General features: G+C 46.1%; 2 protein-coding genes across 2 annotated transcripts in view; one reads left to right on the forward strand and one right to left on the reverse strand.

The window, feature by feature from the left end:
- The window catches only part of LOC8050949, a 266,420-nt gene that overhangs the window by 167,370 nt on the left and 71,965 nt on the right, over positions 1-27,085 (reverse strand). The gene's annotated exons all lie outside the window — the stretch shown is intronic.
- LOC115318386 overlaps positions 1-27,085 on the forward strand; it is a 72,048-nt gene that overhangs the window by 20,705 nt on the left and 24,258 nt on the right. Inside the window, exons 5-7 of the mRNA XM_029978094.2 lie at positions 14,897-15,018; positions 22,793-22,836; positions 25,073-25,181. Of these exons, the coding sequence (XP_029833954.2) occupies positions 14,897-15,018; positions 22,793-22,836; positions 25,073-25,181 (275 nt within the window). The remainder of the gene's footprint in view (positions 1-14,896; positions 15,019-22,792; positions 22,837-25,072; positions 25,182-27,085) is intronic.

Raw genomic sequence — 27,085 nt, forward strand, 5'->3', positions numbered from 1 at the left:
ACGCGTAGAACATTCGCACCTCGAACAAGCACCAGGATTCTCGAATTTGCCAGAACACTACAATGCAGGGATAAACAAAAGACACGTCGCTCCCAGGAATCGAACCCTGGCCCTTCGCGTGGGAGGCAAGCGCGATAACCGTTAGGCAACGGCCGCGCTGCCTACTTGGCGCGCGGCATTACTCCCCCCTTAAAAAGTGCATCGCCCCGATGCAACACAAAACAAAGCACATGAAAAGAACGTCAAACTAAAGAGTCATTTGAAACACAAAAGATCCACAGTCCTATCGAGCGTAGTACGGCTTCAGGCGCACGACGTGGACAACTTCAGGTCGTGGTGGGCGGTGTGATGATGTTCTTGTTCCGTCGGGCATCACCTCGTAGTTCAGCTCGCCGAGGCGACGAAGTACCTTGTATGGTCCAAAGTATCGTTTCAGCAGTTTCTCACTGAGGCTGCGGCGACGGATGGGCGTCCACACCCACACCCTGTCTCCGGGCTGGAAGTGAACGTCCCTGCGACGAAGGTTGTAGCGGCCCGCGTCGACGCGTTGCTGGTCTTGAATCATGAGTCGGGCGAGCTGGCGGACTTCTTCGGCGCGTTGAGAAACCGCCTGGGCGTCGTCGCTCTCATTGTCAGATGGCTCATGGGGCAGCATTGCGTCCAGCATGGTCGTTACCTTCCGACCATGTACCAGCTGGAAAGGGGTGAATCCAGTGGTCTCCTGAACCGCCGTATTGTAGGCAAACGTGACGTAGGGCAACACCTCGTCCCATGTCTTGTGCTCTACGTCGACGTACATAGATATCATATCGGCGATTGTCTTGTTGAGTCGCTCGGTCAGCCCGTTGGTCTGCGGGTGGTATGAAGTGGTTCGACGATGGCCGGTGCCACTGAGACGAAGAAGCTCTTGCGTCAGCTGGGCCATGAACGAAGATCCGCGATCTGTAATCAGAACTTCGGGAGCGCCGTGCCGGAGGACGATGGACTCGATGAAAAACTTGGCGACTTCCACAGCGGTCCCTGAAGGAAGAGCTTTCGTTTCGGCGTACCGCGTGAGATAATCTGTGGCGACGATGATCCAGCGGTTCCCCGACGTCGAAGGCGGAAAAGGACCAAGTAGATCCATTCCGATCTGCTGGAAGGGTGTAGTTGGAGGAGAAATGGGCTGCAGAAGTCCGGCCGGCCTCGTCGGCGGTTTCTTGCGTCGCTGGCACTCGTGGCATGATCGTGTGTATAGGTGGACGGTCTTGGGGAGCTTCGGCCAGTAATACTTTTCACGAATACGGGCCAGTGTCCGGCTGTAACCAAGGTGTCCGGATGTCGGGTCGTCGTGGCAGGCTTGGAAGATCTCTTCTCGAAGGTCACTAGGGATTACCAGCAACCACGGTGTGTGGTTGTCGCCGAAGTTCTCTTTGAAGAGTACACCTTGTCGGATGGCGAAGGTCGGCAGTACTCGTGAGAAGACACGTGGCTAGGTACTCCTGCCCCCTTCCAGGTGCTCGATTAATGCGCGCAGCTCAGGATCGTCCCGTTGACGTCGTGCCATATCGTCGGTGTTCACTGCTCCTATACTTCGTTTCAGCTTCCGTCCGAGCGCAGCCAAAGCTACGTGCGGCCGGAGCCAATCACATGCCGGCAATAGGTCACGCGATCTCGCATGCACTTTTGTATCACTCCGCTGCGCCGCCGGTCGGCCGCGCCGCCCGCGCTCGCCGAGTATTTCGTCTGCTACGGGTGCATCAACGATATCGTCTGCTACAGGTTTAAAAAGTGCCCTTTCACGTTCTGAAACTTAGTCACAGGGGATGTCAGTACGTAGGCTGGCCGCTGGCATCTGTGTCCGAGCTTTCCACCGGTTCGGCGTAGTTTCGAGTTGTAAGTACACGTTGCAAGGTCCCCGATGACCCGGCCGTTGATGTTTCCTTGTATTGTTTGGATATACCAGGGCTCGAGGAGCAGTCCTTTCCACCAGCTTCTCGGCGTTCAATGTGATCGGCAGGTAAAGGGGTTCCCTGATTTCGCCGTGTATCTGAATTGCAGTGGCCCGAACGTTTTGCTTGTTTACAACGCGTCGGTACGACGCGGCCGGAGTCTCCTGCCGAATTTGAAAGTAGACATTCATCACGACTTCTCGCGCCTGACGCCCAAAGGTGCCTTTGCGAAAGGACGTTTTGAAGCGACTCGGTGAGGAAAGCAGCGAAGCACGTGATTCGGCGATTACGGGAACGAAATCACATAGAAAAACCGAGCGCTGCAGCCGTGTTGCCAGCGGATATACATGTTTTCACCAAACCACATGCATTTACGTATATTAATAGAAATGTAAACTTCAAAGATTCGATTCCTTTAGTTGCAAATCATTCTCAGCAGTACACATCTGGAACATTGTGCAGTTTTTACGCACAAAGCAGCTATTTTAAAAGAAATTACTTTTGTGAACTACTTTGTGGTGCGTAGGAATGCTCTTCTCGAAGTTGCGAACCGTCCCTCAGCCTTTGGCTGCGCTCGGACGGAAGCTGAAACGAAGTATAGGAAGCACTCGTCGTCATTGTCGTCGCTGCAGCCGGAAGGGGTTTCGACGGGGGCTCTGGACAGGCAGTCGGCGTCGCTGTGCTTGCGGCCTGACTTATAGACCACTGTCATGTTGAACTCTTGTAATCGAAGACTCCATCGAGCGAGGCGTCCTGACGGGTCCTTCAGGCTCGCAAGCCAGCAGAGCGAGTGGTGGTCCGTGACTACACGGAACGGGCTCCCGTACAAGTACGGACGAAACTTCGTTATTGCCCAGACGACCGCAAGGCATTCTTTCTCAGTCGTGGAGTAATTTTTCTTCGCCTTGGACAATGTCCGACTTGCGTAGGCGATGACTCGCTCGATGCCTTCTTGCACTTGGACTAGTACTGCGCCCAGTCCCGCGTTACTTGCGTCCGTGTGAATTTCTGTTTCCGCATCCTGGTCGAAATGTCCAAGCACAGGAGGAGTCTGGAGTCGTTGTTTCAGTTCGTCGAATGCCTGCTGTTGCTCCTCGGCCCATTCGAACTTCTCGGCGTCCTTCGTGAGATTCGTAAGTGGTGCGGAAATCCTTGCGAAATCCCGAACGAAGCGTCGATAATAGGCACAAAGTCCAAGGAATCTTCGCACGGCCTTCTTATCTGTCGGCGCTGGAAATTCCGCGACGGCGCGAGTCTTCTCGGGGTCTGGGCGGACGCCTTCGTTACTAACCACGTGGCCAAGGAACTTTAGTTCGTCATAGGCGAACCGGCACTTTGACGGCTTGAGTGTGAGTCCGGCGGTCTGAATGGCTTGAAGAACAGCTCGGAGTCGTCTCAAGTGCTCGTCGAAGTCAGCTGAAAATACTACGACGTCGACAAGGTAGACGAGACAACTCTGCCACTTCAGCCCTGTCAGTACGGTGTCCATGACACGCTGGAAAGTTGCTGGCGCCGTGCATAGTCCGAAGGGCATCACCTTGAACTCGTACAGTCCATCCGGCGTGACGAAGGCTGTCTTCTCTCGGTCCCGTTCGTCGACCTCGATTTGCTAGTAGCCGCTCTTCAGGTCCATCGATGAAAAGTATCGAGAGTGGCGCAGCCGGTCTAGAGTGTCGTCGATGCGGGGGAGTGGGTAGACGTCTTTCTTCGTAACCGTGTTGAGCTGCCGGTAGTCCCCGCAGAACCGAAGAGTTCCGTCCTTCTTCTTAACCAGCATGACTGGAGAGGCCCATGGACTGCTTGAAGGTTGGATTATGTCGTCATTCAGCATCTCTTGAACTTGCTGATGGATCACCTCCCTTTCCTTAGCGGAGACTCTGTACGGCGATCGATGCACAGGGCGCGCGTCGTCCTCGGTAACGATGCGGTGCTTGGCAACCGCGGTCTGGCGCATCTTCGACGACGTCGCAAAGCAGTCGCGGTACTCGGCGAGGAGGTTAGCCAGCTGACGCCGTGTAGGGTCCGGAAGCTTAGGGTCAATGTCGAGCTGCGCTGTCTTGCTGGGGCGGCGAGGATTCGTCAGTAATCGCGGTGATTTCGGCGGGATTTCGGCGTGGCAGCAGAGTCGAACGCTGGGGCGAGACTGAATGTGGCTCGCCACGCGGAGCCCCTTATGTACATGCGTGGGCTTCTGGAATAATCGGCGTGGAAAGTTCGACGCGTAGAACATTCGCACCTCGAACAAGCACCAGGATTCTCGAATTTGCCAGAACACTACAATGCAGGGATAAACAAAAGACACGTCGCTCCCAGGAATCGAACCCTGGTCCTTCGCGTGGGAGGCAAGCGCGATAACCGTTAGGCTACGGCCGCGCTGCCTACTTGGCGCGCGGCAATATGCTATAAGCGATGGCTAACATAATGGACAATTTGAGTGTAGGACTGAGGCACTCATATTAACAAAACCTAGGTACTCTACATAATATATTCTATTTAGATACCTTCTTGTGGGTTTTTGGTATCTTTGAGATAGATTTGAACGATAGTATCTGGTGATCTATCTCCCCAAATACATTTCTAAGCATCTTCAACTCGTTATATCAAATGCATTTATCAACTTCTGAGGCAAGTCTTATCTTATTCTGTTATAAGAAGAAAGATTAGAGCAACAAAGCAGCAAACAATTTACAAACAAATGCGCGCTCAAAATATCAACAAAGGATTAAAGCTCCTTTGTTCATCTCTCACAACGTTTCAGGCCTTCCTGAACACGTTTATATAGCTCTCGTTTATTTAGCTTTTCTGTGATTGTGTTTTTGTTATCTCTAAACCAAACTACCCACATCAGTCTTGAATGTTCATGGTTACAAAGGACTTTTTACAAGTTTTTGAGGAATGTGTGGTGACAATAAGCAATCAGGGTTTGGTCCCCATTGTTTTCGAATTCTATTATTTAGCAACGAAGAAAGGCTTAACTGAAAAATTAAGAGAAATTTGGCTGCAGCCTACTCGGGCGACAGCAAAGCGGTCTCAGTACCAAGGACTTTTTTTTTTATAAAATAGGATTGCGATTGGTGCTAATTTTCTCGACCCTTATTGTTCTACTGATGCCCGAAAATGTTGCTACCGCACGCGTCCAGAAAGTAAGCAAGTTTTGTGGGCTTTGGCATATCGTGGGACCGATTTTTGGACATCCTTCACATAAAAACCAGCCACCTGAGTCTTGAGCAAACATATTTTGCATCCAACATTGAGAACGTTTCTGCTGCTGAAGCGTTTTCTAACAATTATATAAAGTAGAAATTTCGAAACTTGCGGGAAATTGTTGCAAGATTAAGTAGTAAAATATTGGTTTACCATAATCAGTCATCCAAATCCTCTAGAAATATCAAATGCCTCGACAAAGGATATTGATCCGCAATGTATCTTGAGCGCTCTGTAATCTTTCACAAAACACTTGAGTTCAAAGCCACACGGTTTGTTTCCCCATTGCGTTTATTCTATACTATTTGGACATATCATTGTCTGCTTGGTCTGAGTATGAAACGTCCAAATGGTCGCATTAAAAACCAAACTGCAGTGTTCGATGGCCATTCTATTAATTTAAACAGGATTAATGCAAAGCAGCAACCGCAAAGGCAATCGCACTCACACGAAATGACGTCAGGGTACGTCTGACTTCTGTGCTTGGAAGGCGTTGTCGACTGGTGCGTATATGTCATGTGGGCCGAAGAAGAAGTGGGAACCGGAACCGACGGTTGAGAAAGGAAAAAGAAGAAAATAGAATAAAGATGGACGTCACGCATTGTGGCTAAATTACAGTACATGCCTGTCCGTTTTTTTTTTTTTTTTTGTCGTTGTTGTTTTTCTCAATACGAATGTATACCATCCTATATCTCCCTTATGCACCAAAGGCGGTCTCGAAGTGGCAACAAATTAAGTTGCAGGAGACGGCGTGTCATGTCTAGAAAGAATTCGCGATCCTGTTGGTTGGCTGTAGAAGTTTACACAAAAAAGACGAACGAACGCAAGTGTCATCCTCGTCAAAGAGTCGCAACTTCTAGAGAAGGGGTCTCAGACTCATTGGAGCTTTCTTACACCCGAAACGCCAGGGACAACGTAGGGGCGCTTAAATTATTATAACTCCTCACTAGCTAGCTGTTGAAGCGTAGTATAATAACAGTGTTTCTCAAAAAGCATCCAGGGTAGGAGTCATTAAGATCGCCACATGTTTCAGCGAAGTGGTTAGAGGTAGAGTGCCCTCTTTTCTTTCTAATAACGTCAGCGTGGTTGTGGGCCCTTCAAGTACTATCGAAAGTATTTGTTTCTCTCATTGTATCCTAGCCTAACGCTACTCTGCGGTGTGTTCAGATAAGGACGATTATATGTGTGCCATGTATTTTTTTTTTTTACAGCGAAGTTGTTTATGGGCTAGGGTTTCGTTCCGCACGCGCACGCCTTCCTCGTATAAAAGATTCGAAGTAGCGAAAGCTCGCTTTGTAGAGCCAAGGGATCCTGGGTTTAATCCCCACCTCTGCCCGTTTCGATCGGGATGAGCATCGCACCGGCTTGCGGTCGTGTATCACTACTGCGTGGTGCACGTTAAAGACCCCCAGGCTAGCGGTTGTACTGCACTGGCTAGATTACTCATCTACAACTGGGAGACAAGTGCCCCGTTTAGGCAGACTAAGTTCTAGGCTGTATAAACATTTACACACAAAATTTTTTCATTCCATGTAAATAATTAAAATAAAGCGTTGGCAAACGCGTGTGCAAGATGTCCTTTGTATTAGGCTTTTGCTTTAAAACAGTTACTGCTGCAAACGCTGGCACGTGAGGCGCGTGGAACACCATTTATCAATAAGTCTGCTTCACTTCTATTTCTCGTCGTAATGGGGAGGCCACGATCGTGGTACCTTTGTTCAAACTTCTGTGTCACGTCTGTGTCTAGTGCTAAACAGTTTCGCTGGTCATCCACCTTCACAGAGCGGAATTGCTCATGTTTGTTTATTATATTTTTGCATGAGTTAGCGATTCACGTCCACATACCGGAACGGAGATTACTCTTGCAAGATATTTTGTTGTTTTCTTAAAGAGGTCATGAAACGATATCGGGTGGGAATGTCCATGACTTTGCAGAGGCTTACTGGACCTTGTCTGGCCGCGTATACTCGCACGGACGGCCTCTGATTCAGAAGCTTCTTTGTCGCGGTGAAATTGCGAGGAAAAAAAGGGCTCTATTTCTTAAAATCTTACCTTTGAAAAGCTTGATGACTTAATTGTGGGATCGAAACTACACACCTGACGGCAGTCGAGCGCGGCTCCCGAATTGGACACGAGAACTGCGTGAGCACTAGACTTCCGCTCATAGCAATCAATGCCTTGGTGGAAAGTCAGGTCCACTCACTGCGGTGATGAGAATAGCCGAGCTCTAACAATGCCTGGAGCTTAGCACTCGTTTTCTACTTTGCCATCCCCAGCGCGTGGCTATGATTAACGTTGCCGGCATAAGATAGGCACCAGGTCACGTGGCCGCTTGTTCAGACTTCGAGTTTTTCGAGCGATCCTATGTATTCAGCACATAAATAGAGGCTCACATAAACTAACATAAGTGACGAAAAAAAAAATGCTTTCAATCATTATCTGAACATTCCGTTTTTTTGTATTGATCGCATGTTTGCGTGCCAGAATCTCAGTGCCCAGAGAATAGCTCAAAGCGCCATGTTTAAAACGCGTTTTAAAAAATATATAAGTAAAGTGATGAACAACTAATATTATTCAAGGAAACTCGCCTGCATACGCAGTAATTTTTTTTTTTTTTTTTTCAAAATTTGTGAACTTTTTTAATTGCAAGTTTTGGAATATTGTACCCAGATGTGTGCGCCTACAAAGCAATAGCGTCGTCGGCATGCGCCAATCCAAAGCGCGGTTTCGGCTTGGCGCATGCTCACTCTTGACAACGCTATTTTCAATGGGAATTCATAAACTCTCCCATTGAGCGAGCGACGTCATCAGCTTTGAAGCCGCGCCAAAAGCCGCGCCGAACGGCAGCGAAATTCCCCTCTCCTAATGGAGCAAAGTGAAGCCGTAGCCACGCAGAACGGCAGTGAAACGAAGCAGCGATCTCAAGTCTCTTAGCGTTAAAGCCGGGCAAAATTCCACGCAAAACGAAGCCGCGATCTCAAGTCTCTTAGCTTTAAAGCCAGGCGAAATTCCACGCAAAACGGCAGTGAAATGATCCCGAAATCTGCAGGATGGGGCCACCGCGCGTCAGTTTCAAATAGCGCCACCCCATGGCGCTGAGTGCCCGCTCCTCCTACACTGTTAGCAAAAATAACACGCCCAGACGTGTAAACCGTTGTCCCATAGCGGACACGTCGAAACGTGTTCGTTTTACACGAGGCCATCTGTGTTTTTCGTCTACACATGAGGTGCTGTGAAAACTTAACACGGTACACCGTGTCTGCCTTCCGCAAAACCGTTTCGAGCGTGTTCCTTATGAAACATGGCGGCCGAGAACAGGCGAGAGACGAGCCCAGCGAGCCGCGCGCCTTTTAGCCGAATTGAAAGCACACAGGGCGCGTTAGTTCTCGTTCGATGTCTTTTATACACAGTAAAATCTCCAAGCGGCGGACGTAGCTTCTTGCAAAGGTACGTACGTGCGTTGTCGGCGGTCAGAGGCGTCGTTAGCCTCAACAAACCGCTAGACAAAAAAAAAAAAAAACACGAATGTTAAACTCACATGGATAAATAACTTGAGCAAACTATTTAGAATCGGGCGGTAACTTGCGCCACCTATCGAGATTTCTAGCAGCCTGTTAAAAAAAAAAAAAAGACGAGTCTGTTAACACTGCGAACGACCACGACTACACAGCACCCCTACATACAACGCAGGTAACACAGCACACAGCTACACAGCACCGACATGTTCACAAACACAACAACCGACGCTACGCCCGACACTTCCTACTCGATATCCATTTCTCCCCGCGGCGCATATAAGCTTGACATGTGCGGGTGAGCTCTTTGGTCGCTGACCATTACAGATTTATAGAAGAATACACAAAACACGGCGCAATGGACAGCCGTGTGTTAGAACTGTTTGCATTTGGAAAGTATGGAGGCAAAATCTATTATGTTAGTCCGTTGCAATAAATAACGATATGTTAACAATTAATCTTAAACCGGTCATTAAAAAGTTCAAATTTTTGTTATTTTCTTGCTTGACCAGTGTTATGAGCAGTCCACTAGCTTGAATCAGATAGGAAAACAAATTATTGGGATTTTGTCATTACATATACAATAATAAATGAAAATGATCCTTGCGCAAAGCATTTTTTATATATTTTTGTGAAAGACATCCGGACATCCGCCCAACACTTCACTTCCGCTAGTTGCAGCAGTTGCAGTACGGGAGCAGACGCTTTCACTTTTGGGGCGTTTTGATGCAGTTTGTTGTCGTATGTCGTGTCGGTGTCGAGAAGAGTGTTGGGGCTTGGGAGTTTGTGACCGGTGTTATTCGTGAACACTGGTGTGGGGCGCTGACGCGTCTTTTTTTTTATACTGCCACCACCCCGAACTTTGAAGATACACGGGCCCGTAGCAGTGCATTATGCTGAATCGCGAGCTCCTTCTCTGTTGACGTCGCTTTCCTGGTACCACTCGTGGATACTGCAATCGTTTAAACAGTGTGCACCGTCTCGCCTACATCCCCGGTGACGTACTCGACCTGTTGAAACTTATTGCTTCCGTCATTTTAGAGTACGCAAGGCAGTTATCTCGTTGGTCTGGTTTCGGTTATAAAAGCAAGGCAAAACGCTCGTAGTTCCCGCCCTCAGTACACGTTGGACATCTTCCACACTTTGACACCGGATAACTGAATGAACGAGGATTTACATTCACTTCCGAGGTTACTCTCGCCGCTTCCTCACCATTGAGCAGTAGGATGAGCTGGCGACAAGCCGCAGATGAAAGGCTTGAGCATCAACAGCCCAATCGGACTCGGTGCCGATGCGGGCGACGCGGGTTTCTGTCAACCGGGAGGCCAGCACAAACCATGACCGTTCCAGCTCATCGTCATGACACGGTGTTGCAGACAGCAGGGTAAAATACAGCTACACGGATCACCGAAGCAAACGACTGCTATCTTAAATCTTGGCTGGTGATTGCGCCTTTGTAGTAGATCATGTTATTCGTTTTGCTGGAGAGACGCAAACGACGGGCATAACAAAATCGCTTGCATATTCCGCATATCTCACAAAAGCATTTACTCTGTCACCTTGCGAAAAGCGCGAAACACGGAGTCCGCACCGTCCTAAGCTTCCCGTTTTTTACTTGCTTTAGAGCAGTTTGTACCTGCTAGTAGATATGCCTACTGAAACTGAATCTGAGCAGTGCCACAGAGAAAGAGACAAAGTTGAGAAAGCTTGCTCGCTCTCCAATTTCTCAACTCTCAAGTGATTGTACCATAATAAATGCACCAACGCGTCTTCCAAAATAAAGAAAGAGCATTACGTTCACAACATAAAAAATGGTCTCAGTACATGCATCTGTGGGCAGGTAGGAAACCTTGTTCTAATTTATTGACGCCGCATGATTGGCGCAACAAACTCGTTGCAGGACCGAATCATCTACTCGAGCGGTGTGCGTCGCTATGCAAACGCAGTCCAACACGAAGCATAGAAACGGCAGATTTAAGACAACAATCCGGAGTCCATTATTCAATTAAAACAACGTAATTTTGTTGAAAACGCCCGCTGCTTCTTACTCACGGTATGTGTCGGAATACTTCCACAGTTTGAAACGGAACGAAGGAAGATTTACTTTTAAAAACGCTCGCTGCGTCCTCCCGGACCAGCTGGACCGGATCAGCTGACGACGACGGGACTGTACCCGTTGAACCTCCACCACGCAACAAACAATTTGCGCTCCGTGTTAAAAGCGTGGTTCAAACAAACCCGGAATACAAAGCACCGCACCACACACGACGAATGTTTCAGCTCTTTTTCGCATCGCCGGGTTGCACCAAACAGAACGAGATCGCCGAAGTCAACGCCGCGCTGTCGTGAACCTTGGCTTGTGGTTGCGAACTCGTGGACCCTGTGACTCCCTTCGCTTTTAAAGCACACACGACGATTACGAATGCTACTTTCCGTCTTTCAGGAACATCACAGGGGCACTTCTCCGGTCACGTCTTCACTATGTGCTCGCAAACTCCGAAGCTCTATGCGAAGCTTCTCGCGTCCCGTCAAACCAAAACAGTAGCGGCGCCATGCGTACTTGCCAGATTTTCTCCGGTCAAACAAAAACAACGAAAGCCAACCGGCGCTTGCTTCCAGCGTACATCGGCGTTGCGTTTGCGCCGTGGCCAGATCGCTTGCAGTTGAAGCAACGAGGTAGTTGAGTTGAAGGTTGAATCAAAAACGAAACCAACTGCAATGTCACGTGTTCACATCGAAGACACACTTTTTATATACATTTTAACTGTTTGGAACGAATAATTAGACCCATGACTTTATTTGTGGTGTCTAAGAAACTGTTATCAGGACCCCTAAACTAAATACAAACATGGGCGACATGAGGGAAGCCGCATTGCCATCGACCAGAAGATGGCGGCGAGCACGGTAAGCGCAGGTTTCGCCAACGTCACCAACGTCCTGCGACATGGCGCAATTGCTTTTGGTGCATATCTGTCTCCGAGACCTGTTTCTTCCCGCGGCATTTGTCTCGACGGTCCTTTCTAAGTGTGTCCCCAAGCATGCCGGTGCTTCGATAGCCGGCAGTGCCACGGTCGTCGCCGGGGGCGATGCGTGTTATCGAGGTCGGCTACACGGTGATGCGTGTATGACCGAACCAAAACACGTTTTTTACAACCTCGCATGATTTCTGAACGAATTATCCGTTACTCATCGTGTAAATGTATGGTAATTTGTGTAAATAGCGTGTTTTTCACCCCAAATATTCGCCAAATACACGGGACTTGCTAACAGTGTAGAGTTCCTGAATAGGCTTCCTACGAGAGCCAGACTTGCGCGTTCCTCGCCGTAGCGCCGTCTTTCCTGCATAGCATGTTGATCCAGCTCCTCACGTGACTGAGTTCGGCGAATAGCAGCGCCGCGCGTTCGAGGCGCGCGGCGCGCTCAACAGGAGGGGAACGTTCGGCGGGGCGCGTGCAACGTCTACTTTCCTGCACGGCACCTGATCCGGCTCATCACGTGATCGGATCTCGGCGAATAGCGGCGCGGCGGCACGTGAAAAACAGACGCGCAACTCTGGCTCCCGTAGGGAGCCTATAGAGGAACTCTAGCTCCTCCTAAAGCCCCTATATCCTTGGGGAAGTGGCGCCATTCATTGTCGTGGAAATGCTCAAGACACGCGCCGCCCGCCACTTTTGGGAAAAACACGGCGTCTGATATGTAGCTAAGTGCTGCGCTGTGCCGCCATGACCTTCCCGATGGCTGCACGTCGCACGTGCCTCCTGGATCGGGGCACCTTGCGCTATTTTTGAGACATAAAGAGGCTGTAGCTCCGCCTAGCTCCGCCAGTGCTCCGGTAAAAGGAATCGGCAGGCGCGCTCGGGCAGACTTCAGAGCGGTGACACGGTGCGCCAGCCGATTCACGCGCAAGCTACTTTACGAGCACTCGCGCAAGAACTACATTCATGCTTTCGCATTCACAACTCATAAGAAGAGCTTAAAGGTACCTCGAGACGTTTTTTTTTTGCTTACGCATGGCTTTTGCGTACTCCAGTATTTTTTTACTTTATTCTCATTTAGTCTATTCTCTGTTACTACTTAAGTTATTTACTATCAAACATGACCACCCCGGCGGTGTACGTAAAGGCGAGTGAGCATCGAAGTTATCATAATCTATGATAATTTTGTGCCCAAACCTTTTGTTTATTTCTATGCTACGATATATATTCTTTTATTTCCTTAACTTTAGGTTAGGCGATAACGTAAGATATTAAGTGATTTTAAAATATCGGCCATTTCTTTGCTCTTCAATTTTCTTTTAAATCACCCAACAACATGGCGCTGGTTGATTTCAGCCTTCCGATGGCTGGTATAGAGAAGACTCGATGTGCAGTGGTGTTACGTACAGCAAAGTCATCACTTGTGCGGCGGCGCAACTCTGGTTCAATGCCGCTACTTCACTTTTCTCTTCGTTCCTTTTTTTCTTTTTTATGACATAAGCTGCTATTGTTTTGCCCCCGCCCTTCCCGCATCGATCTGGCGAAAACAGTCCAAAATGTACACAAATTTCAAACTTTGTTTGATGGTTTGAAACTCCCAGGCGCCATGCAAAATCACTTAAAATAATTGAGCGCCAACCTTTTGTTAGAAATAAACAAAAAATTAAATACTCTGTACAAGAATTATCATCTCAAAAACTTAACTATAAGATGTCTTATAGTATAAACTTAAACTAAAAAAAGAAAAAAAAAAAAAGCTTTATCTACGTCAAGTAGACCAGTTGGCGTGCTTTATACTCAGAAATAGTTATGTTGTAGAGGGTTGTATTCGTTATTCCTCAAGCTCTCAAAATTGCGTTTACGGCCAAGTGTGGAAATCTTTCTTGCACCTCCTCTCAGACGAAATATTGTTAACGGAAACATAGACGCATATTACAAAAGTGAGTCCCGTTCCGTTATGTGGACATGTTCTGCTACCACATAAACCTTTTTTTTTCAAAACAAGAAATAGGCGTGAAACCCTTGTTATAAATATCGGTCTCGTATTTTAAATGCTCCTGCAAGATATATTGTTCAAAAATAAACACGATCGGCTAGATGAAAGTGTTTAAAATTAGTATATTTTCTACAAACCAGATAGGGGCCGAAATGTATAGTGCTGAGAACTAGACAGCTAACACTAATGGACAACGCCCTAACTTTAAAGGTGACGTCGAAAATTCAAAGTAACGGTCGTCGTTCTGCGGAGACCTTAGCTTCCTACAAGTGCACAAACATAATCAGTCGTTCGGTGGCGGTGTGATACCTTCTGTAAACTTTTAATAATATTTGTCTGTTCTAATTGTCTAGTTTATTGATTATTACAAGGTAAATTATCTTAACTCAAGCCACTTTTTAAAGGGGTGATAGTTAGATGTGTTCTATTCTCACTATGTCTTTGTCAGGCACGGCGGTCATTATTAGGGAAGGATATGATCGTGACAGCAAGCTGAGTAACTAACTAAAATAACTTTAATACGTTTTATTTATTAATTCTAGAGCTCCGTAGTTCTTGTACTATTGACGGCACTTAGAATTAGACACCAGACCAATGTTAAGAATTTGGCAAATTTAATGTTTTATTAGGTATTAATTGATCAATTTTTGGGGGTTTCTTCGCCCGATATACAAAGTGCCCGCAAAAAGAGCGTCGCAAGCCCCGCGTGAAATGACGCTTGGAAGAGCGACTTCGCTCTTTTAATTATGTCGTCACTATGTCGGCAGCGTGTCCTTGGTGGGTGCGCCAATGACACAAGTGACGACGCGACCAAAAGACTTCGTCAGTCTTCCAATCGACATTGTAGGCAGTGGTTGATGTGCTCTTTTTGCGCGCAATTTTAATTCGAACGAAAGAACGCGGGAATCAATTAATATTTATTAAAAAACCATTACCTTTTTGCAACTTTTTTTAATTATATCTGGCCTCTGGCAGTAATTTCCGGCAAAACTTGAATTTCAACATGACCCCTAAAACCAGTAATTAAAAAGTTGAATACCAGATCTTAGTTGTTTAGTCAATTTAGCATAATAATTTTTGTTTCATCTACCGTCTGCCGAGCCTGATAAATACATGGCAAAACGGCACTCGTCTAACTCCCGCACATTTTAAAAATATGCTTGGAATTAAATATAAACATCTTGTACAATGTCTATCGTGTGGAACACGTAAAATGTCTGCTCAGTTCCAGCTAAGAGATATGGTTGCCTAAGTATACCCCTACTTGCTTTCCAGGAATCTGACGCCATAGAAGATTCTAAAATGGACAAGAAGGATATCTTAAATAGATTTAAGAGATACTACACCTCGAACAGATTTAAGCTGGGCTGTCCAGACGCCACATTCTACGTGACAATGCAAGTATTTCATTATATGTTGTTGGTTCCATATTGTTCATGAGATAGTAATACAATAATAAGAAGTGGTAAATCTGTGCGCTCCCAAAATAATAATAAAGTAGACAAACGTTCGTTAATACATAAATTTCAACTAATGACAACCAATACGCATGCCAAAGTACAATTATCTTTACCGAAATTGCGTTCTTCAGTTATTTCTCCTCCTGTGCTTTGTTATACGTTTTACCAACTGGACAACCACAGAGTTCGTGCTTTAAATATCTCAGTACTTCAAAAAAGTACAAATTAGGACTTTTATTATACATCTTTAGTGAAAACGACAACGAAAAACTTCACGTCGCTTGAAGTTCCACATTGTATTCAAAGACGTATACTAGGTGACAAGGTGACGCATGAACCTACAAAATATGGTGTTTTTTTAAGCTTTACAGATTTGTTCAAAAGAAGCCGTGAAAGTTACACTCATGCTGTTTGTGCAGGTAAGTTAAACAGCCAGGGGGGGCATTATGTGGGTGGATAATTTTTGCAATAAGTAGGCTAATTAATAAAGTTCGTTACTTAACTGTTTTAATTAGTGAAAACAGACATATGGTTCGAATTAGAAACTTACTTAGCGTCATCGAAAATAACGAAATAAACTCTTTTTAAAACAACTTGAAGTCCGTGGGAAACTGCTAACTTTGCGCCTGCTTCACGAGTGGTAACTCTGGCGCGCCTCCGAGTTTCCCACGACCTTCAATTCGTTCTAAAAAGAGCTAATTTAGTGGTATTCGATGATGCTCAGTAAGTTTGTAAATAGAAACTTACGTCAATTTTCACTAATTAAAAAAGTTAATTACCAAAATTTAATTAACTAGCCGACTTATCGTAAAGATTAGCCACCCACATAATGTCACCTTGGCCGTATAACTCACCTGCACAAACAGCCTAAGTGTAACTTTCAAGGCTTTTTTAAACAAATCTGTAAAGCTTAAAAGAACACACCCTGTATATATATACCATTTCGCGAGCAAATTATGCCACTTGTTTTCGTGAGGTACCGTTGCAATCAAAGTTTTTTTAGCATGACAGCGTGCATCTAGGAACATCAATCTTTGCAATTCCGGCTTTTCGCAACCAGTTCTTTGCCTTTTAGCTCGGTCGTTACCAACACTACTTCACGTCGTAAAGTAATGGAGACATCTGCGGTTGTTCATGAAGTTGCTGTTTAACGACGTGCGAATACAGCTGTGGTATAATTATAAAGAGCTAAATGTGAGAAGCTACTCAGGTAGCAGGCGAGGGAAACGCCTAACAATTAACACAAGCTTGGCATTCCTAGGGTCTAGATTAGGCCAAATACGGGTTTGCCCTAGGGCGTTAAAGCCGCAGTACTTTTCATCTGCTGTTTCTATGGATTTTCACTGGCTCGCCACAAGATTACCGAAGTGCCAGACTTGAGCTCACGATGACACATATGAACCTAAGAACCAACAGTGAAGTCTAATTCCCTCTTTTGCTTGGCAATTTAGGCCACTATATGCCATATGGTGCCAAGCTCCTAGCAGTGAAGCCTAACTATGGCACTTGTTTCGGTATTTAGGGCCAAGATATCCAGCCTCTGACCGAAGAAGGTCAAGTTTGGCTCTACCTTGGCTTCTGGGGTTAACCTAAACGGACCAATCCCATCAGTCAGTTTGGCTACGCAACTGCTGTCGCAATGCATGAAGGGAACATTAGTCTTTCCGCGCATGTAACAACCTCGCTATAGCCCTGGGCGTGCAGTGTACGAGCCCTCTCGTGCGCTGCCACCTGCCTCCCGTTCACTGAAGTGTCGGCGTCGGAACTTACTCGTCGAACGCTTGGTGACATCGATCTATTCAGAAACAAAAACAAAACCAGATTTTGGCAAAGAAAAGTGTACTGCCTGGGTAATAGCTCAAGCGTTAGTTCTTCCTGCGGCGTCGCACTTGGCTTGACCAATTTAACGTTGACCGCTCCCCTAACTAAGTTACTGCTAGCCTCTCTCTCATGTTAAGATGCAAGGTCGTGGTGGCATTAGCTACTCTTTGGGGTAGTTAACGGAAGATGACATGAAAATGCTTCGGACAACACCATAAAAGTGGTACGCTATGTATGGTCTGCTCGAGTGAAACTGCCCTTGTTCAGCTGGTTCACTTGAGGTATCTGCTCCATTTAAAATGACGATATAACATTTTTCGTATTTTAGTACATGCCGCTAGCATTATTCCTTGATAGTCATAACCTATGAAACACGCGTTAGGTTTTTATGGTCCACGAAATAGAAGTCGCAAAACAAAGTTGGAGAAAAACGAACAGCGTTCACTGGATCCTGGGAAAATAGGGTCATTGTCTTCCTTCCACGTTAGCCCGACCCAAGCAGATACTACCATACTTCGCTAGGTGTTCGTCTGATCGGCCTCAGTTGCCTTGGCAATCACCATTTAGGTCCATTAAAATCTTTGAAGCTACGGAAGGGCTCTTCTGAACCAGTCACGCCAAGATAGCAATGGATCATCACCGTGCTCAATGCGATCCTCGCCGATATAACCGTCTATGATACAGTGCATGCAATTCGCTTACTATGAATGCTTATTTTGTTATCAGCCACTTTTTTTTTCAGAGTGTGCTTGCAGTGGGCGTTGGATACTAAAAAAGCTTTCATAAAAAGTCTAAGTACAAACTGGGTTGCGAACTGTGTGGCGTAGCTCCGTGGTAATGCATCTGCTTCGCACGCAGCGGTACCAGGTTCAATTTTCGCGGGCGGGCGGCGGCAGATATTTTTCAAGGATTTTTCAACCTCGATGGCAGACACCCTAAGCCCCACTACGCCATCTACAGCATGAACAACTGCAACATCAAATACGGACGTCATTTCCAGTGATGGGAAGAGCCAATAACAGCTAGCGATGTAAAAACTGCGCGGGACGAGAATCGAGATTTGCTCATCCGCCCCTGCATGCCTGCATGAAGTAACAGGACAAACGACCGTACTATTTCCTCAAAAGCGGAGCGAATTCAAGCTGGCAGACAACGCTTGTGGGCAGGGCTTCCGAACTTACGCCCAGGAACTTTCAACCAGTCACAAACTACAACGATCTTAGTTTTTGTGCCCGTACATCAGATGGAGACGCGACTTTTGCAAATAGTAGACCCCAGCGCTACTGTTTTAGTGCACCGATTCCGCTGCGTGGTGAACATGTAGTGACCTCCCCACATGTAGTTGAGAAAAACCGAGAGTTGACTCTGCCATGCAGCAAGTGGCTACGCTACCTGATGCTGCCCACAACAGAGATTTCTGGTACGGGTGGTACCTTTATTCGGCCATTCTTGTCATGTCAAGCGTGCAAAACCGTTTCGAGAGATGTTAATTGCCTCGCGGTAAATGGATGCGCCGTCCGGATAACGTGAAACGCCTATAGGCAGCAAAAATCCAAGACTAGTTTTGGCTGAACAATCATGGAACCCGACGGCATATCTTTTTTTTACGTGGCATTGTACTGAGGTTTATTGACTACTTTTATTATCGCAGTATATGTCTAAGATAATTGTTGTAAGGTTCTACTTACCAGTGACACGATCAATTTGAGACTTAAAAAGAAGCGCATAATCGACTTCGTTTTAATGTTTGGAGAAGAGAAAAAAAAAGAATCGGCCATGTGCTTTTTGTGTTGCACTAACTTACAGTTTCAGAAAAGCAGGGCGTGACGAGCCTCCAGCATTACATGATCGGTCGGCAGGCCACGCCCTGCATTTCAATTGTCTGTGTCTATATGACACGCAAGTTTTCCAATTGTCTGTGACTATACGACGCGCCAGTCTTCCGCACCTCGTGCGTTTGTTTACCTCTCAAACGCGTTCACGTGCGTTTCTTTGCCCTTTACCAGACTTGTACGAGTGCTCGTTGCAGGTAATCAAATTACTTGCAATCAAATACTTTTTTCGAGTAATGTGTTCGAGTCTGCCATCGACCTGAACCACTGACGGTGCGAGCTCGGTTGCTTCGTCGTCGGGCGTTCCCTACGGGTTCTCTGTGTTGCCCTTGAATATACCGATCTCACGAACCGTTTCTCTTACGTGTGACGCTGCCATAACTGTTGTTCACAGGATGTAGATGTTAGTGAACGAGACACCTCGTGTCGTCCTGTGCTCTGGTCGCCCAGCATACAACGGGGTTGTCGCGCATGCGGAAAGACTACAGTTACCACGGTGAATGCCGGCAGCGATGAGCCAATGAAACTGGCTGGTGAGATCGGCCTATCGGTGTGCACCACTTTGTTTTTTCTTTCCGATGCACCGAAAACGAATTTTGAAACAGTTGCTCGCCCTATAACTACGAAACGTAAAACTCTCAAAAGAAGAAAATGAAGGTAGGCACGGGGATTTGACAAATGAGTGGATCAAAGTGCCTTACACTAATCGCCCTTGGGAAACTTCTGAGAAAGGGTATAAGGTGATAAAACCACAACACTCTTTGTCACATAAAAAAAAAAAAGGTTTTACGCATCATTTATGCGCTGAATGAACTAGTTATTGCAAGATTCAGTCGCTGAAAAAAGAAGCGACGCTTTTGGTGTTTTAAATGTGTGAGTATTGAATAAATGAAATGAAACTCACCTGAGATGAACTTACATATATCTTGATTCAACACATAAAAGGGGTAAATTAGTGACGCTCCGCAAGAAGCCGGACTTTTTTTACTGCGGATTTTGAAGTGAATACGAGTTTACTTACCTTGCACCCTCACTCGCTCGTTTAAAGTATTTTAGCCTAAAATATACCGTCCATTTGTTCTTTAGATTCACACTAAATTTCTTTTCGTTCCATTACTCTCTTTTATTCCGCCTAGTCCCTAACCTTACCTTTTTTTTTTTCTTTTTTTGCAAAGTAGCCGGTCAGCGCTTATGCTGCTTGAAATATTCGATTTTGTAAACAAACCAGCGTTCTTAGTTCCGCCCCCCCCCCCCCCCCCCCCCCCTATAATGTCACCCTAGTCTATGTATTTGTACGACTGCCAGTCAAACCTGGGGACTAAAAATATCAATGCATGTTTTGGCATTCTAAAAAACGCGTCTAAATGCTGTAGCTTTATAGGGGGGGGGGTTGCTTTCGGGTAGTGCCTTGGCCAGGATGACAATGAAGCCGGGGTCAGACTGTTCATGCATCACACAAAAGACAGTCTGCAAACACAATTCATCGCAATAACCGTGGTTCGGATTCCGCGTGAGAAGATCCTCCTTCAACACATTGCTACGCGGTATTCGAAACACGGATATCGCAGTGACTTGCGTTGGAATCTGTATGCAGGCTGTCTTTTGTATGATGTGCAAGCAACGTGATTCCGCTTTAGTATTTCACTGCCTGGGCCGGTTAGCTCATCTTGCGGCCGCGGCTGCGGCTGCGGCCAAGAGGGATTTTTATGTCACGTGACCAGCTCCATGGGGACAAGGAAGTACCTAGCGTCCCTGCCGAATGGCGCAGAAATCCGTATCCCTTCAAGTACAAAAGCCTAATTTCGCTCTAAGAAATTGACTGCAGGGACTTTCAACTGGAGTCCATTTGACCGCCCCTTCACACTGTAGGAGCGGCAGGTAAAGCTACGGTCAGGGAGGGTAAATGTGAGCCAAAATAAAGAAAAAATCAGGCGAGATAAAAGCGGTGGCAGTATATTTATATACCTCCGCCAGCGCCGATAGCTCGCGCCTTTTGCTGTAGTCCAGGGGTTAGAGCGCCGGTACTTGTGGTCCCGGCGTGAAAGTCCCGGGTTCCAATCCCCCTAGGAACTTCTCTTTTTTTATTTTGCGCATGTCTAACTTTTTTTCTGTGATCCTTTTTGCGTATCATCCGCTTGCGCGCTAATACAATCGTTTCATTATGCTCACTAAAAGAAAACCAAGATAACAACATCGGTATGACTTCCACACAAACGGAGCCGAAACAAGCATCCTTTCCCAAGCAACTACAATATTATGTGTTTTTAAATATACAACGCTCTTGCTACGACTCTTTTCAATAACAGGAGGCGTCTATATATTACTAATAAAGACTGCAGCTGTGACAACTAAAAAAAAAAGCTTCCACAAAATAAGCAAAAAGAAAAAAAAAAAGACTAGCAGCTGTAGATGCATTGATTGAGCGAAATCCTACAGGCAAGGCAGCAAGTCAAACGACTGAGAAAGGGGAAAGTCGTAAAACTGAAAGAAAAGAGATCATACCTTTACTTGCATACAATGTGATAAAAGGTGTATTTTTACTTTTTACATTTTGCCCTGGCAATCGTTTTGTAATATTAACACATTACTTGATGAAGTTTAGTTAGAATAGCAGACAATCACAACGGAATGCAAAAATGAATCAGGCGTCGACATCGCAAACCATTCCTCTAACACAAAAAACTAAAATGACTTTGGATCATCAAATGGAATTAATTAGAGCAGTTGGAAAATGGAACCAACAAATTCTAGAGAAATTCAGCAGCACAGTTACCTGGCGAACGAAGAGACGCGCATGAGAATATATTGTTAGCTTTCCGCGGAGTGCACGGCAGATGCAGGATGCCTGGCGGAAGTTGGTAAAGAAAGCCAGAGGTCATGTACAGCAAACTGCGCACTTCCGAGGTCATGAACAGCAAACTCATGAGTCAAAACTACCCGCCCAATGATATTATAGAGCTCATAAGGCCTTGTCCACATTCTTAGTGGGAGAGGAGTCAAATACAAGGGAAAAAAATGAGTGAGTGTCTGGCGCGATTTGAACCGGGGACTTTCACGCCGCGACGACAAGTACCGGAGCTCTAACCTCTCGACCACAGTAAAAGGCGCGAGCCACTGGCTGTGGCGGAGGTATATAAATATACTGCCACCGCTTTTATCTCGCGTGGTTTTCTCTTTATTTTGGCTCATGTTTACCCTCCCTGGCCATAACTTTACCTGCCGCTCCTACAGTATAAAGGGGCGGTCAATTGGACTCTAGTTGAAAGTCCCTGCAGTCAGTTTATGCGAGCGAAATTAGGCTTTTGTGCTTGAAGCGATACGGATTTCTCCATTCGGCAGGGACGCTAGGCGCTTCCTTGTCCCCGTGGAGCTGGTCACGTGACATAAAAATCCCTCTTGGCCGCAGCCGCAGCCGCGGCCGCAAGATGAGCAAACCGGCCCTCGGGTGGGTGACGCTCTTAGTTCAGGTGGTACCTTAGGGTAGAATTTTGTATGGCAACAGGTTACATCACACGATTGTCTCTTTTTGGTGCCGCGCTTTCTCTTTAGCCCCACCCGGGCAAGAAGCTTTTAAGCTGAATTTTCTGGATCTCCATGTTTTCCTGCCCTTCCCACTCCTCGTTCCGCACGCTTTTCTGCACCACCTGCTTCTGATCATCTCTTTCTTTCCCTTTCCACCCTCTCCACTCCATGCGCATTTTCCTACCACCTGCTTCTGCTCCTCCGGTTTCTTGGGGGCTGGGTTCGTGGCTCAGTCAGCAGCGCAATCGGCTTTCACGCCGGTGACCGGGGTTCGTTTCCTGGCAAAGGCGGCCCTTTTTCTCAAGATCATTTGTCGGTTACGGACTGACCGCCCCACCAATTTAGTGCCTACGTGGCTCCTGAGGCTGGTCGGCCCTGCAAAGCTACCGCTAAAAGGGGCAGCCTGGGGCATTTAAGCTGTGTCACGCGGAAGCGATCTACAACCGCACACCAATATGAATGCTCGTCCAGATCGAAACGGGCATGGATGAAAACTTTTGAACTCATAAATAAGGATCTTTGTTTCTTCCTTCCAGGGCTTATTTTATGGAGCAAGCACGGGACGAAGCCTCATGGTTATGTACGATGCAGCAACACTCCGACATACTTGATGTTCGGTCATTAAGCTCGGTAGCAATTGTAGCCAGAGATGGCACTGAATAGGCTAATGTTATACTTGATCTTATGAGTTATGTGCAGTTGTGTGGGAGGCTCAGGTCCGAGAACAAGCTTTAAATTGGTTATCGCTTAGTACGAGAGCTCGCGCGAACCCCGCGTTGTGCAGAAGCTTGTTCTCGTTCCCACGACATTGGTGGCGCTAAAATCACAGGATCCTGGGAAGGTAGCTCCAAGCTCCCCTTGTAGTCGCCATTTTGTGCCAATAAAACGGGCAGTTTTTCTCGATCTCTTCATTCGTGGTCAACCCATAGAAACTCGCGGTAACAGGTTGCTTTTTAAAAACACTCTCTTGTGTACTGAGACCATGTTATCCACACACTGGCGAAGCAAACGGACTTATCACTGTCACAATCTGTGGTGTCGGTGCTTGGCGGCATTGAAATATAGTTTTCACATCTTGAAATACAGAAGAACAATATAATGTGAGATATCTGTGGAGATTCTTTAGAATTATTGGTAGGTTGATCGCCTACAAAGTGCCAAAGACGGTTATATCGACGAGGAACGCTGTCAGTACAATAACGCCCCGTATTGATCAAGGCGCGGTTGGTTCAGGACGACTCTTTCGAAGTTTGCCAGATTCGAATGGGCAAGGCGATTGTAATGATAACGAAAAACAATCAGCCAATCGCCTTGCGAATTTTTGATCGTCTGTACGTTAGTATTTGTTCGTGCTCGTCTATCCTGCAGGGAAGGCAATGGCGCTAAATTCCCAGGATCCAGTGACTGTACTCACTACTTGTGAGGTGGATTATACACCATTTCAAGGTACACAAATCGGAGTGGACGGTGAAAACTCCCCTTCCTTGCACGTGGATGCTTGTCGAGTTGCAAAGTAATCAAAACATGTGGATAAGCACAAATTCCTCATTGCGCTGTATCTTGTCTGAAAAGTAAAACACACCGGAACAGAAACCATATCTCTACGTTACAAAATACTTTTCCCTGTAACTACGCTGCTGTAAGCCACGACAAAACGTGTGAAAAAGGACTATGTCTGCAGATAAGCTCGTCTTATCAAATGCGAATTGACGGTTGGCTATTGGTCCTAATTATTGCTTAGGTTGGCCAGTAACCATTAGAAGTAGCAGTGACGGGGCCGCGATTGGGTGAAACAAAATTGCAGAAAATCAATCCGCTCATTCAAGATTTGTGCGACTTGAAATGTAAAAGCAAAATTTGCATGTAGCCTTGCAAACTTACACGAACCATTATAATTACACCACCTTGTTCGATATTCCTTTATTTACATAACAATAGACCCTTTAAAAAATTCAGTTCCATTTGGTGGCTGAAGTAGCAGACTCACTTGTGCCGTACTAATGGCGGAAATGAACCTGCAGTCTGCAGTGCTTTATACGGCGCCGCCATTTTCGCAAGTCAAGGGTGGACCAGAATGCGCTCTTCACTGTGCAGGTAGTTCCCAATCTCTTTCAGTTTCGATTGTGACAGATATACATCTGGTCAGGACAGGAGCGGCCAGCAACATGAACGCCTTGATAAAAAAATTATACATCAAGGTGCTTTAGAGGCGATTGTGGGACGTCAACGAATTGACTGGACCCGAGTTAGAAGTGAACGCTAAAGCACCTTTTGTATTTGATTGGTGCATCGTACCGTTCTACCGTCTCAAATGTATAGCCATCGCATCGTGCACATATGAGCGTCTTTAACTTCTTCGCCCACCAGTAACCAGGAGGCCGCCATTAGTACGGCACAGAAGCCATTCCTCCGATGACGCCGGCGCTCAAAGTGGCCAGACTTAACTTTGGAAATATGTTTGTGCAAGCCCTTCTATAATAATCAAAGCCTGTGCACTTGACTTTTGAGGTCATCCCAGTGAAGTTGAGTAAAGACGCAGATTGGACACGAATGCCTGAGCGTTCGGTCGAGCCTCGTGTCTAGTTAACGCGTCGAAGGACTCTCGACGTTGATCTCTGGTTCAATTGCGGAGAGTGCGCCATCCGACCCTGATGAATGTTCCATGGATCAAGAGAAAGTCGTGTTCGCAGGTCTTGATTCAGGGTACTGTTTGTATGTGGAAATACAAAATTAAATTGTGATCGCCTTGACCTCCTAGTGGGCAACCAAACATCTTCGCTTTCTCAAATGACTGTGTCCCTTTTGTGTGCTTCCAGATACGGCGAAGATAGGAGGTCTCTGTGGAAATGAAAGCGTGGGAATGTTCTATGACGACGGAAAATCTTTTTTCGGAGTCCACGCGTTGAGTCGCGAGATGGCTTTCTTGTAAGTCCTCTATCGGATCCCTAAAGTACCCTGTGTGGCGCTGACTCTCGCCTTTACAGGCAGGCTCTCCCATTTCGTTTCTGTTCTCTCGCTACTTTGAGTGTTTTCCACCCCAGTATAGGGGTTTACCATTGTGTTCTATGCACACTACTGGAGTAGAGTGATGTTTTATTCAGCGCGTGCTAGAATGATATATATGTTGAAGAAGGCAAAAGGGGGGAAAAGTGTATAAAATGGGAATGGCCGCCAGCCCTACCTTCAGCTATGGTGGCTATAGGGCGGTGTTGGACAATATACCCGATGAAAGTATTTAAGTTAAGTTACTAAATACCTGCTCCATAAAGAATTCAAAATACTACTCAAGTTACTTTCACTGTAAAGTTTCTTGAGTAGGGTACGAATAATTAGAAATGTAATTCAATTGCCTTTGAAGATACTTCTGCATTGCGTAATTTGTATCGACGTCAGTGACAAGCACAATTATAGTTTCGCAAAACTGATTTACCAGAATGGTTTATTAGCACGCAACAACACAAAACGGAAAAAAACACCGTAGGGCTGTTTCATGCAGTCCAACTATAAGGAGCAGGATATAACTGATACGTGTTACACAACATTCTGGCACAAACAAAGAGAGGTCACTTTATCTATTCGCAACTTCTTTCACATTTTGTTAGGCTGGTGCCTACCAAAATGGCTGTTATATATATGATGGTCGTAGAACAGTAGTAGGTGGCGCGCTCTCCAACGCATAATTAATTTTAGTTTTGCTTTATACGAGCAGTATTAGAGCCTTACTTCATTTTTTCCCTCCCGGAAGTTGTAGGCAATCACTTTTTTTGTGAAGTCGAGCATCCATAAACTAAGGCGTGCGATTTTGACACCGCGGTGCCAGAATCGCTGAAAGTTTTCAATTGTGACATCGCTGAATATCAAGTCCTCTGGCGCAGCTTAGACGCATCGTTTAACTACAATCCAAATTCTTTACATGGGGAGTTCACTACAAACGAACTTCGGATACGGAAATAAGTGAACGGATGACAAAGAGAGCCCACATAATAGCCACGGCACTGGTCGCACCTCCTTCAAGTGGGTTGCGTTCAGAAGGCACTAAACGTTGGGTGACGCTTTGTTGACATTTTAGGAGGCCATTCGGCACGTAGTTGGTTTCCTGTGCTGTTCTCTGCTTATCAATGTTCGCTTACAGACAGTGTCCGCGAGAGCAATAAGTGCCGGACTGACGGCGATATACAAAAAAAGTGTTGTTTTTTCTTGTGATTTTTTTGCATTTACGTTTATTTGTTATTTTCTTGACACTGAAGTTTGCATTGTTATCGTGGGTCTTTTCCCGTTCCCGTTCTGCGTTGCGCCTCAGTGTGGCAATCATCACTTCCGTCAAACCACCCCTTTTGTTTAAAAAAATTTTCGGGGGTGAACCTCTAGGAAACAAAGAACGTCTTTGGGAAGGAGAGGCGAAAACCTTCATTGTACGAACTTTCGGATGAAATATGAGTTCCATTCGGCACAAAAGCGATGTTTTCACAAGCTGAATCTAAGTCATCGTAGCTTCTTCGAGTTAGGAACAGGATTTGGTTTCTCGAACGAATGTTCACGTTTGCTGGTGCCACGCCCACGCCACTTTATACCAAAAAACTCTAAAAATGGTGGTATCTCAAAACTGAATTTGAGATAATGTGTACAAGATACTCAAAAATTCAATTAAAATATATTATCGAATACTGCCGATCAAAATAATTTGCAAGATACCAAGAGACTTCAAAAAGTATTTGAAATACAGTATCTTCAGCAGAGTATTTGAGATAGGCACAAGTCTGCTATAGGGGTAGGTATTATTAAAGCCCCTCTTATCCTGAGAAAAGCGGCGCCATTCATTGTTGTGGAAA

The sequence above is a fragment of the Ixodes scapularis genome, unplaced genomic scaffold (assembly GCF_016920785.2).
Source record: "Ixodes scapularis isolate PalLabHiFi unplaced genomic scaffold, ASM1692078v2 PGA_scaffold1__304_contigs__length_218370807, whole genome shotgun sequence".
Taxonomy (NCBI): domain Eukaryota; kingdom Metazoa; phylum Arthropoda; class Arachnida; order Ixodida; family Ixodidae; genus Ixodes; species Ixodes scapularis.